Source organism: Chenopodium quinoa, unplaced genomic scaffold, assembly GCF_001683475.1.
Source record: "Chenopodium quinoa cultivar QQ74 unplaced genomic scaffold, ASM168347v1, whole genome shotgun sequence".
NCBI lineage: Eukaryota > Viridiplantae > Streptophyta > Magnoliopsida > Caryophyllales > Amaranthaceae > Chenopodium > Chenopodium quinoa.
The window spans coordinates 3287096-3300799 of record NW_018745054.1 but is presented as its reverse complement, the minus strand read 5'-3'; the positions used below and the strand labels follow the sequence as shown (position 1 = coordinate 3300799).

Here is a 13704-nt window from a genome sequence, read left to right as displayed (position 1 = left end):
CTAGACAGAAGCTCAACCTGGATGGATTCAATCAGGGCATATCTGACAAACGGTACACTGCCGGATGATCCTCAACAGGCGGCATCACTGAAAAAACGAGCCTCCTGTTTTGAAATGATACAGGGGGAACTGCACAAGAGGGGGCACCTTCAACCCTTCTTAAAGTGTGTTACTCCTGAAAAGGGACGAGAGATACTAGATGATCTTCACTCTGGTTTCTGTGCTTCCCATATAGGTGGTAGGATGCTTGCTCAAAGGGCAAGGCGGCAGGGCTACTTTTGGCCTACTTTGGAAGCAGATGCAATGGAGATGGTGAAAAAATGTGACAAGTGCCAAAGGTTTGGCAAATTAATTCACCGTCCGGCTACTGACCTCACTACCATTCACAGCCCACTACCGTTTGCTAAGTGGGGCATGGACATTCTGGGTCCATATACGCCTGCTACAGGCGGCAGAAGGTATATACTTGTTGCCGTTGACTACTTCACTAAATGGGTAGAGGCGGAGGCTGTAAAGGGAATCAAGACGAAAGATGTAATTTCATTCATTTGGAAAAACGTCATCACTCGGTTCGGGGTTCCCATGTCTATGGTTTTTGATAATGGTCCCCAATTTGAGACGCCTGTTCTCAAAAGCTGGTTGGGAGACCAAGGAATTGGACATTACTTTGCATCTGTCGGCCGTCCACAAGCAAACGGCCAGGTAGAAGCCTTTAATAAAATCATCTCAGACGGTCTCAAGAAAAAAAATTGAACGAGCAGGCGGCCTATGAGCAGATGAACTACCACATGTTCTTTGGGCCATTAGGACGACTGAAAAAGGGGCGACTGGAGAAACTCCATTCCTCCTAACTTATGGTGCAGAAGCTGTTCTTCCAATAGAACACTACGAGCCGACTCTTCGAGTAATGCTATATGACGAAGAGGCAAACTGGGAAGCTATGCGCCTGGCATTAGACTCACTTCCTGAAAAGAGGGGCAATGCTGTTTTGCGCCATGAAATCTACCGCCTAAGAATGACTAGATCATACAACAAAAAAGTGCACAGGCGTCCACTCAAAGTAGGGGACTTTGTACTTAGAAAAATGGAAGCAGTTGGTAGGGCTAACGAGTCTGGCAAACTAACTCCCAACTGGGAAGGACCCTACCGAATCTATGCGGAAGTCAGGGACGGTACCTACCGTCTGGAAACACCAGACGGACAACCGTTGCCTCGAACTTGGAATGTAGATAACCTTAAGAAATATTTCTTTTGAATGATGTAAAGTAAAGAGCTACTTAATAAAGTTGGCACTTACTATTCAATTTTGTATTACGAGGGGCATGCCGTCTGTACCTTTACAGTCGGCTACTCTCCATTGAGTTTTTTCACTCTATCTTCAGAGGGGCATGCCGTCTGTACCTTTACAGTCGGCTACTCTCCATTGAGTTTTTTCACTCTATCTTCAGAGGGGCATGCCGTCTGTACCTTTACAGTCGGCTACTCTCCATTGAGTTTTTTCACTCTATCTTCAGAGGGGCATGCCGTCTGTTCCTTTACAGTCGGCTACTCTCCATTGAGTTTTTTCACTCTATCATCAGAGGGGCATGCCGTCTGTACCTTTACAGTCGGCTACTCTCCATTGAGTATTTTACTCACAATACTTAGCTAAAAAGATTAGGGCCTGGCCGACCCTGTGCCTAACAGGCGGCTACCCTTCTTTGACTTAGCACCTACGTTCACCAAGAACTTACCTAGGCCACCGGCCGAATGATCAGACCAGGCGCCTAGTCAACTGATCTAACTTTTAAAAACTAATCCGACCTGTCCCAACATTATAGCAGGCGTCCGGCGGCATCCATTCGGATGAAATTCGTCGCAGAGAGCAGCTCCCTTTTGGGTGGAACATTGTTCTATAAACTAATTACACGGCACCTATACGACTGTCCCAAAGGGCAACCACGTAGCCGTTTTTGAGACAAGGATAACTCTATCACTAACCAAACCAGTGGTAGCAGTTGACATCTGAGTCAGATGACCGCCTGTATTACTTGGGATAAATGCAGGGGGTACCTATTGAGATAATAGCCAACAAACATTGGCGAATCAAGGGGTCTAGCCGGCCTACGCCGCCTGGTACCTCTACTTCTCAAACAAAAGTGACGGCGACTGAGTAACTCCAAAGTTAACTCATAGTCACTCCTTCAAATTTGGTATGGAACCTAAAAAGTTTGAGTCGTCCGCCTGTTTTATACAAACAAGGGCACTCGAACCCCTATTCCTACTGGATAACCTATTGAGTTAATAGCCAACAAACATTGGCGAATCAAGGGGTCTAGCCGGTCTACGCCGCCTGGTACCTCTACTTCTCAAACAAAAGTGACGGCGACTGAGTAACTCCAAAGTTAACTCATAGTCACTCCTTCAAATTTGGTATGGAACCTAAAAAGTTTGAGTCGTCCGCCTGTTTTATACAAACAAGGGCACTCGAACCCCTATTCCTACTGGATAACCTATTGAGTAAATAGCCAACAAACATTGGTAAATCAAGGGGTCTAGCCGGCCTACGCCGCCTGATACCTTTACTACTCAATCAAGATTGTGACGAAGACTAAGTAACTCCTATGTTAACTTAATAGTCACTCAAACTTAGTACTGAGCCTAAAAGGTACGAGTCGTCCACTTGTTTTTAATAAACAAAGGCTCTCAACCAATACTCTTGCTAGGTTAACAAATAACAAATTAGAGGCCAACATTGGCAATAAAGGGAAACAACCGGTACCCGCTGCTTGTTTTCCTACTTAAATTCCTTGGCTACTTGGTAATTCTATTTACTTGGTCAAATTGAATAAAGAGTTCGAATACCGATTGATTAAATGGCCGACTGATCATCTATCCTGGAAACAGACAACCAGTCGTCCAGGGGCATAGGCGGCATACTTACTATTTGTACCTGTCTTAACGTTCGGCCATGCACAACAGTCTGTCTAGTGAGCAAATTTCAAATACTTAGACAAATTTGAACAAAAACAAAAAATTTGATTAAAATGAGCCGGCCATAAAGACCAGCAGAATATTCAAAACCCCGGCCCCCTGGCCGGGTAATTACAAAGCAAACGGCACGCAGGCCGTGAAAAGAAAAAATATACTTAAAGCTTAAGAAGGGGGCAGTTCAGTATCAGCAGCAGCCGCCTGGTCAGCACTCTTCTTGCTGGACTCGGCCTTAGCTGCATCATCTTTTGATGCCTTACCCCCAAGTGGCACAAGCGCCACAACAGGCTCTTCCTCCTCCAACGCAACGTCCATCGCCTCTTCTTCAGCAGCCGCCAGGATCTGTTGATTATATATTTCCGAACACTGGCGGTACGTTCTTTCCCATGAGGCAAAGTCGGCACTGGGGAACAGTCGTTCCCAGGTCATGCGTTGGATTTGGGCGGAGTCTTCCACCATCTCCCGGACGAGCTCTTGTTTCTCTTGCTCGGCCTTGTCCGAGAGCTCTTGGGTAAGACTCTTCTCCTGGTTCACCAGGCGTTCTTTTACGTTAGCCAAAGATTTCTCCATGGCTTCGTAAGAGTGCATTTTCTGACGAAGGGGCTTCAGCTCGGCTTTAAGTTTGGTGACGGTCCCCTCCAGCTCGTCAACCTTCTTTTGGGCCGCCTCTAGCTGAGCCCGAACAGCGGCGGTCGCCTGCGCCTGATAATAAAGAAGATCAATGGTCAGTACTTCATTTTGGGCAATTTGAAACATTGCTTTATCACAGCTGGAGGCGGCCATAGCCTTTGCGGCCTTTACCTCTTTGTTTTTCCGATCAATCGGCTTGCGAAGGCTGTTGACTCGGAGCAGGGCCTAAGTACAAAGAAAAACAGGCGTCAGTTTCCAATCAAAAGGGTTAACAGGCGTCCTGGAACTTCAAAAGGGTATACCTCAGCTAGGATCCCCGAAATTCCATCGAGGTCAAGGGTGCCGGCACCCTTGACCGCCTCCCTGTCAGAGGGAGGAACTACTTTAACCATTGACTTGGCTACCTCAACCAAGTCAAGTCCCTGGGGGCCGGCTGCATTAAGCAGAAGGAAAAACAAGTTAGACCTAATCAAGAAGGAAGCAAGAGTGAGTTTTTACAAGCAAGGGTCCATACATCTAGGCGGCCCCGCTTGGGTTTTTGAAGAAGTGGCCGGCTGCTTCTCAGCCGCCACTGTTTTCCTGGAAGACCCAGGAGAGCTTGCAACAGTCGTCCTCCGGGCCTTGGGGTCCGGCTGTTGCGAGGAAGAAGCCTTTGGAGTGCCAGACTGAAAACAAAAAGAGTTAGTATATGCATAATACAACTTAAAGGGGAAGAGTTTTCAAAGCTTACCAAGGGTGCCTCCTTGCTGGGGGAGTCGGCGTACGACTGCTTCATTAGCGAAACCCGCAGCATGGCCGCCGCAGTCTTAGATGCTGTTATTTTACTCATGGCGTCGGCTGAAAGAAATAAACAGCAAAGTTAGTAAAAATCCCAAGTAAACAAGGCGTGAGAAAACAGAGTATTCGTCAGGCCGGCTACCTCTAGAGCACCGACTGCCGAGGCCACAGGCGGCCAAGAAGTACTCATCATAGAGCCACTTGAAGCTCGGGACGCAGTGTAGGGGTACTTGCTCTCGTACCCCTGAAGTAGAGTTCACCCTAGTCTCTACTTTGAAGAGTCCTTTGTCTAGGATCTCTCTTTTAGCCTTTGGGGGAACAGGCGGCATGCTGCGGCCGCCTGCAAGAAGAGGCGGATCTCTGTTCCACTTGTTAAAACGTTTGTTCAGCTCCGTGTCTGAACTCTCGATAATAAGGAAGGTGTTCCGCCAATCCTTCCATTTGTTTGCCTTACCTCTCGTCATGAGGTAACCCCTGTGGCTTGTTAGTTGATACCAGCCGGTACCTCCCGACTTAGGGGTCCGGCTGAGATAGTTCATGTGGGCGAAAGCCTCAAAACTTGGCTCCACCCCGTTCAGTTCGCACCCGGCCACATAGCCGAGTACGTTTACCCAAGAGTTGGGGGCTAACTGCCATAACCCCAGATCATACCCATCTAAAATCCGCTGAACAGCCGGATGTAATGGGAAGCGCAGACCAGCTTTGATGGCCGCCACATAGCAGCCAAAACAGCCGTCACCATAGCTGGTACCAGCCGGCCAGACGACAGTATCTTCTGGATCCGGCACAAACAGTAAATATTCCGGGCTCATTTTGTGGTTAGCAATAAAGCTCGCCACGTTGTCTCGCATGGTTGCGATCCGGCCCCGGGGCACCCTGCAGTAGTAGGGGGTGTTTTCCTCTCTGTAAGAGGCGGACGGCTCTGCCCAATTATCCCCCTTCTCCACTGCATGGGAACTTCTCGCCTCTTGTAGGCGGTTATGTTTTTCTTCTGAGTCAGAAGAACTATGGTCAGAAGAGCTGGAATCGGACTCGTCCCCTGACGAGTCCGAAGAGGACGACTCCTCCCCTCTCCTAGAGGGGCCCGCCTCCTCTCCCTTAGAAGGAGCAGAAGGTAAATTAGACATGTCCACGGTTAGATGAGAAGGGAACACCTTGGTCCCTCTCTCAGAACTGTCAGCTTGACAGTCGCCTCGTTCCACATCTGGCGCCTGGTCAGATGTTTCGCTAAGGAGTACCCTTTGGGAGGAGCCGTCTGAGTTTGATATTCTAGCAGTCTTTTTTGTTCTGGCCATCACGTTCTGCATAGACACAGATTCAGTCGGACTTTGTATAAAGGGCAAAGATGGGTCCAGAAAAGGGCAGGCGGCACTCCTAGTCCTAGATTCAGCCGTTCCCGGTGACCGGCTGATCACTAACTTGGGGCGTGTCGTGTGCTTCCATGGTGCCATTTCAAAAAATAAAAAGAAAATTAAGAGTAAGAGAACTGAGTTACCTGAACGGATGACAGTTGATGAAGTCCTGAAAGTTCGGGTCAGTCGGCTTGTCAGAACAGGCGGTAGGCAGAAAAAGTCCGAAAATGTCAGAGCAAGTTCAGGGGTCCGAATGTTCTCGCAAAAATTCTCAAATGTGAAAATGACCGAAGTCAGCACTTCCTTTTATAGGAAAAATGAGAAGGCGAAGGGTCGCTTCCGAATTCAAATTTGGGCGGGAGAATCTCCCGGCCGTCTGCAAGGTGACGCCTGTAACGGGCCGTCGCCTGTCACCGTGCGACACCTGTCACAGGCGACACGTGACCAGTCGCGTGCCACCTGTGAGGGGCAAATGATTAGGGGATTTTTATCCACCAAGCACCGTTTGACAAGTGGACCAACCAGGTTCCGCCACGCGTCCTCCACGGACCACTTAAGACACGCCACGTGTCCACCCATGCCAAATGGGACAACCGGCCATCAAGGCCCATTTCAGTCTAGAAGCCCGATCGGCCCTAGGTTTACCTTAAACCTAGAGAGTTGCACGCTTCCCAAGGCTATAAATACTCGATTAATCCTCATTAATCGAGGGACCGAATAATTAACGGAACGGAGGAGAAACATTACGGAACACACTAATAACCGGCTGATCTCGCTAGCAAAGCAGATTACCTACATTAAATACTCTCACCTAGAGAGACCTTATTACTTTAATTTCTGTATTAATTACTCCTTAATCAGGTACTAACTTGACCGTTGGAGGCGGAGCTCTCAGGAGTCTCCGTTATTTTGCAGGTACAGGCGTCCGGTTCCAGTCTCGGAATTGTAACTCTCCCGCAGGACATCAGAAAACCCCGAAACAACTGGAGAATTAAATTTCTTTCTTGGGTTGCAAATTAAGCAAACTGAAGAGGGAATTATGATTCATCAGCAAAAATATATTAAGGAACTGATCAAGAAATACAAGTTGGAAAATGCCAAAACCAACAATACTCCTATGGGAATTGCTACTAGATTGGATGAAGATCCATCTGGAAATTGCATTGATCAATCTATGTATCGAGGTATGATAGGTTCACTACTTTATCTAACAGCGAGTAGACCTGACATATCTTTTAGTGTGGGTCTGTGTGCCAGGTTCCAAGCAAATCTAAAGGAGTCTCACTTGTCAGCAGTAAAAAGAATCCTTAGATACTTTAAAGGAAATGACGATTTGAGTCTCTTCTATCTTAGAAGTGATTCTTTTGATTTGAATAGTTTTACAGATGCTGACTATGCAGGTGAATTGGTAAACAGGAAAAGCACTTCAGGTATGGTACAATTTTTAGGACCTTGTTTAGTTTCTTGGGGTTCCAAGAAGCAAAACACAGTTGCTTTATCTACAGTAGAAGCTGAGTATGTAGCTGCAGCAGCATGTTGCTCACAAGTTCTATGGATAAAACAACAGGTCAAAGATTTTTGTATTATTTTTAAATGTGTACCGATTTACTGTGATAATACAAGTGCTATATGTATTTCTAAAGATCCAGTTCAACACTCAAAGGTAAAACATATCCACATTAGGCATCACTTTCTAAAAGATAATGTGGAGCAAGGGAATATTAAGTTAGAATTTTGCCAAACTGAAAATCAAATTGCATATATTCTAACCAAGCCCTTGAACAGAGAAAGATTTGAGAAATTGAGACTGGAACTTTGAATGATCAAGCTGAAGTACTAGCCTCTGAAGTTCCAAGATATGGCAAAGTCAAAAATATTGTAAATAGAGCAAAAAGAACTTCTACCACAAACTTGGTGTGATAAACATAGCTAAAGTGTCACCGTTGTGAACTACCAAAGGTAAGTTCATTAAATTGCTCAACAGTATAAGTTATTAAATTTGTACATTGCATACTTGTTGAAAGCGTGTTCCAATTGTGTTTTATAGAAACTTCAATCAAGATTAACTGAATTTGGAAATTTAAAATCTTTGAAAGATTCATCCAGTGTTTAAATTTTGAAAAATTAATTGAATTTGTTCAATTAATAACTAAACAGTGAAAAATTCCTTAATTCTCTCCCACCGCTTCATTTATTATAAAAAGCAAATTTTCACCCACTTCTTTCACCTCACTGTCACATCAAATTTACTCCCTCTCAGTAAAACTTTGAAAACCCCTTTAAAACCCTTCCTTAAGCTTCAATGGTGATCATTGCTGAGTTTGTTTCCTATGAAGAATCCCAAAGTCCAGAAAACTCAATTCAGGAAGAATCATCTCCTTTAGCCATGGTAAACTACAAAGCATCTTCTACCTCTCGAACACCTTCTGAAAACCCTAAGAAATCTCCTCCAAAACCAAAAGAAGTAGAGAGTACAATCGATCAAGGGGACTCCTCTGTCTCGAATGTTCTTCAAAAATTAAAGGAGTTGAAGGAAAGAAAACAAAATGTGAAGTCTCTGGAAGAGAAAATTGAGGAAGTTGATGAATTTGCAAAAATGAAGAACCCAGAAGAGACAACAGAGGAGAACAGAGAAGAAGAGGAAATAAGCGAGGGAGAAGAGGAAGAAAAAGAAGAGGAGAACAACTCAGAAAAGGAAAAGGAAGATGAAGAAGAGGAGGCAACTGATCAAGACGAACTTGAATCAATGGCAGGAAGGTATGTAGTAGGTCATCATCTTGACGCTGTGTGGTGTAGAAAAGCAAGATTTTTAGAGTTTCTTGATTTAATTAAATTTCAAGGTTGGGAATTTCTGTTGACTAGGGTTTCATCAAATTACTTGTATCCTGCTGCTATGAATGAATTTTGCAAGAATTTTCAGGAAAAATTGGGAATAATAACGAGCATGGTGAATGATGTAAAGATTGAATTGGACCTAGAAACTCTAGGTAAAATTCTAAAAGCTCCTACTGAAGGTTATGATACTTACTTGAAGGGAAAGGGTAGTATCAATGTAGGAAATTTCATGGCTGGGGATATAGTTGAAGAATTAGGGGGTCAGAGGGGTAAGAAGGTCATGAGTCATAATGATCTAAGCCCTTTAAATAAGATGCTGTTTAATTTCGTGAAAAAGACTATTCTGCCTAGGACTGCTAAGAAGGGGGAGGCATGCTTAATGGATATGGCTGTAATCTTCTGCATTTCAAAGAAGATTAAGGTGAACTTTCCTTCTTTGATGTATCAGCATCTAGCTCATTGTGTTCCAAGTAGGACAAAAGTGGGGTATGGAGCCATTTTGTCTACTGTTTTTGAAAGTGCAGGAGTGATCTTAAAAGGAAAATATGGGGCTTTGAATGAGAAGCTATAAAATGTGATCAATGAGGAAACCCTTGCTGGGTTAAGTCTGGAAGTAGTACAGGGAAAAATTCAGAAATTAGAGATCGAAAGGAGAGAAAAAGAAAGAGAAAGTGACAGGGAAGAGGAAGGAAAAGGCTATGTCAGAACAGCCTGTCAGGAAGAGTAGGAGGATTTCTGCCAGTAGTGTTCCTCAAACTATCATGGAACAACCACTGGAATTGGATGTCGAGGAGAATATCCTTGAAGGGCAAGTTGCTGAGTTGGCTGACAGAATGGAGAGGGTAGAGAGTCAAATGAAGGACTCTGCTGGAAAACTTCATGTGCTGACACTTGAAAAATTGGTCCAGGAGCAGGGGAAGGAGTTGAAGGAACTCAAGAGAATGATGCTCAAACAGACCAAGGACCTTCAAGAACAGAAGGAGTTCCAGGAGAAAGAACTTCACAAGGCTCTACGGGAACAGAAGGAGGAGTTCCTAGTGAAGCTCAAGGTGGTTGAAGAAAAGTTGGAGGCCTCTGCAAAGCAAACAAAGGAGGACTTCAACAAGATTCTGGAGTTTCTTGAAACCTAGCCTACTTCATCTCAAGTTCAGCCTACTCCATCTCAAAATTAGCCTAGCTTTTTCTCTCACTGTCTTAGTTATGAACATATTTAATTTTCGTTTTTAAATGTTTGAACAATTGATTTTGATTGTAAATTTTTAAAATTTTTTATCTGGATGTTAAATATTTTGGTTTATGGAATGAATAGTTGGAACTCTGCTTTTACTAGTGTGTTTTTATATCTTTTGAACACTTGTACTGAAGAGTAGATCTTACTTGAGGTTGTTTAGCAGCGCTGCCTTTAGTTTCCCACACTCGATGAATTTCTTGTGGGGCTGTTGGTGGATGTTTAATAAACTTGAAAATACAGGACTTTTTGATAATGCCAAAAGGGGGAAAAGAAGAAGCAAACATGGTGGCTTAAGTTGTTCTGGGTTCCAGTTGAGAAAGTATCATAACTTTCTCAGTTTCGTTTACTTTTAGTTTACTTAGCTTACTTTTTGTTTTTGTTTTATTTCTGTTGTGTGTTTATTTTCTGTCAATAAATTTAAAATACAAAAATACGACCTTTTATTTTGTTTTAACTTTCTCAAGAGTTTGCTTAGTTTGTCATCATCAAAAAGGGGGAAATTGTTGATGTTGAAAGGTTTTGATGATGAGGAACTTGAGTTACAGCAAACTCATCTCATAAAGACTTTTCAAGTGTTTGTGCAACCTAGGTGAAATTGATCTTGGAGATGGAAGAAGTAACTAAAGCCGAGAAGACTTGGAGGAGTTCTATATCAAGAAAGTTATTCAATATAAAAGAAGAGTTCCCTAACAGGAACCGAGTTCTCTCACAGGAACGTTCCTTCAAAGGAACTTGAAGATTGCTAACTAAGATCTTTGGAGGAACTTAGTAAGCGTGAAGTCCAAGTAAACCTGCCTGAACAAGAATACAGCGCAACAATGTTTTAGTTAAGATTTTATCTTCTAGATTCATTGTTAAATATGTTAAGTAGGATATACATGAAACTTATTAGAAGCGTGACAATTAGCTTGGAAAATAAATTAAAATCGGAAAAGATAAAAGATAGAAATCGGAAAAAGATTTTCTTTAAATATTTATATTTTAAAATCAGTTTGTTAAAAAGATATTATGCTTTTTAATTCAATATTTCTATATTATTTTCTGAAAAGATTTTCTTCAAAGGATTTAATTAAAAAACCGTGTTTTAAGATAAGTTAAGTTTTACTTATTTATCTTTATGTAAACCTACTATTTATACAGGTAATACTCGTATAAATAGTAGAGAATAATATGAGCCGAGGTTTTTTATGAGTTTTATGCGTGAAAAATTTACAGAGCTATAGTTGCGTAAGTTGCCAAGCTTATCATACTGTCATATTAGTTTCGAGTTTCATGCATAGCTTGCCTATCATATACTAGGTGTTAATTCTTGTATTTGGTTTCGGGTTTATCAGGGTAAGAGTGTTTTTATCATTGCATACAGAGAGAGCTTCTGGTGAGAAGGGGAAAGATCTGTACTTAGGGAGTACGAGTGAGTTTGAGTGTGGGACTCAAACTGGGTAGAACAAGGTGTTGTTCTGTAGCAAGTTCATTCTCGAACTTGAGAGTATAGGCTGAATTATAATAGGTTGTAACTTGGTGTTTGCCCTATTATAGTGGAATTGTTTGAGTTTGAAATCCCTAAGGTAGGGTCGAGGTTTTACTTCTAGTTGGGCACTAGAAGGTTTCCTCGTAAAATTTGTGTGCATCGCAAGTTCCTATTTTGTTCTGTTTTTTATTTACAAAATTATTATTTAGGAACTCAACTACAATTCACTCCCCCTCTTGTAGTGTTCATCTCAGATAACAGGTCGACCTTTAAGTTCGACCTAGTCAGAAAAGGGGCTTTCACCCTGCAGGCGGCCTTGAGGGAGGCGGAAAACTACATTCAAGCTACCGACCTCTGCTCTCCTGGAGGCCAGTCGGACTCTAAGAAGTCTGACAAGAAGAAAGAAAACTGGCCTGCTCAGCCAGCCAAAAGGAAAGAAGAGAGCAAGAAGAGGAAAGAGGTCTGGGCGGTTGGTGACTCTCACCAGCCGTCCCAGAAGAAGAAGAAAGAATTTAAACCGTACGCCCCAAAGTACGAGTTTAATAAGGACTGCAACTCCATCCTCATGGAGATAAAGGACCGGCTGTCCCTAAAGAAGCCGAATCCTATGAAAAGTTCCCTTCAATCAAGGAATAAAAATAAATTTTGTCAATACCATGAGGAAGTTGGCCATGACACCAACGACTGCTTCAGTCTTCAGCGGGCATTGGACCGTCTGGCTGACAAAGGGCTGTTGAAGTCCTACATTTCCAAGTCCCCAGCCGGGGCAAAAAAGAAAAACAAGGGTCAGTCCTCCAAGACTACCCCCAAGCCTGCTAGTAGCTCGGATACTGACAAGGAGCCGGTCTACACTATAGCAGGCGGGTTCTCATGTGGTGTCCCTATCATCCGGGGCACCAAGAGCCATCTTCGAAAGATAGACAAAGAAGATGATGAGCAAGCGTCTGCCAGCTCTTCCTTCCCAGACGTCTTGATCATTGAGAAGGATAGGGGCAGCGTCCGCCGCCCTCATGATGACCCAGTGGTCATTGAATGTAAGGTTGCCAACCTGCTGGTTGGACAGATCCTTATAGACACCGGTAGCTCATCAGACATCATCAGCCTCCGGTGCCTGCAAAAGCTGAAATACAATGTCAGCAGCATGCATCCGGTCACACACCCCTTGGTTGGTTTTGGGGGTGGGATGGTCTACCCAGCCGGTAGAATTGACTTACCCATCCGGCTGGGGGAGAAAGGCTAGGGACGACATATTGTCGTCAGATTCTTGGTCGTTGAGGAGTTGACTGCCTACAACATCATCCTTGGCCGGCCAACTCTCAACGTAGCCAAGGCAGTAATCATCCCATCTCTCATGCTCATCAAGTATGAGAGGGATGACGGCACTGTGGGTTCCCTTAATGGGGATCAGAAGACGGCCCGGGAGTGTTATCTCTCAGCCGTCCGAGATACCGTGGCCCCAGGCGGTCAGGAACCCATAGACCTTGACAATGTCAAGGATGTCGACCCAGCTCCTGCCCCACCAGCAGCCGGAAAGAAAAGAAAAGCACCTCTGCGGGTGGAGGTGAAGAAATAGAAAAAATAGCAATCACTGGCCGGTGAACGGTCAGATGAGCTCCGTCCCCAACCGGCTGGTGAAAGCATTGATCTTGTTCTGGATGACGGCCGTCTGGAACGTACTGTAAAGGTTGGGACGGTTGCTCATGCTACTTTGGGTGCAGACTTGCACCTTCTGCTAAAAGAATTCAAAGACATTTTTGCCTTTGAAGTGGAAGAGATGCCAGGCGTTAGCCCGGATCTTGCTGTCCACAAGCTCGCCGTGGATCCTAAAAAGAAGCCCATCTGGAAAAAGAAAAGAAACCACAGCGAGGAAAGAATTCAGGTGGTAGCTGCCGAAGTCAAAAAGCTCCTAGACGCCAGGTTCATTCGGCCTTGTAATTTTCCCGACTGGGTGGCCAATGTGGTCCTTGTTAAGAAACCGAATGGGACCTGGCGCATGTGTGTTGATTACACGGACCTCAACAATGCGTGTCCATTGGACAGTTATCCGCTTCCAAAGATCGACAGTCTGGTCGACTCTACAGCCGGTCACGCCTTGATGAGTTTTATGGATGCCTACTCCGGCTTCCATCAGATACCCCTGTGGAAGAAAGATTAAGAAAATACGGCCTTCGTCACTGATCAGGGGCTATTCTGTTACATGGTGATGCCGTTTGACTTAAAAAATGCGCCGGCTACATTCCAACGAATGATTAATACTGTCTTTGTTAATCAAATTGGGAGGAATGTAGAGGCATATATTGATGACATGATAGTCAAATCCAAACAGCAGGCGGATTACCTTGCTGATCTCCGAGAAACCTTCACCACACTCAGGCGGCATAAGGTCATGTTAAATCCTAAGAAATGCGTCTTTGGTGTTGAGTCTGGGAAGTTTCTCGGAT

The 13704-nt window shown here is 44.2% G+C and overlaps 1 protein-coding gene across 1 annotated transcript; it reads left to right on the top strand.

The window, feature by feature from the left end:
* The first annotated feature begins 6846 nt into the window (after positions 1–6846).
* On the top strand, positions 6847–7842 carry LOC110709196 (uncharacterized mitochondrial protein AtMg00810-like). The gene is made up of 2 exons (XM_021887407.1): positions 6847–7296; positions 7777–7842. The coding sequence occupies exons 1-2, from the start codon at positions 6847–6849 to the stop codon at positions 7840–7842; spliced, it is 516 nt and encodes a 171-aa protein (XP_021743099.1).
* Positions 7843–13704: the final 5862 nt, after the last annotated feature.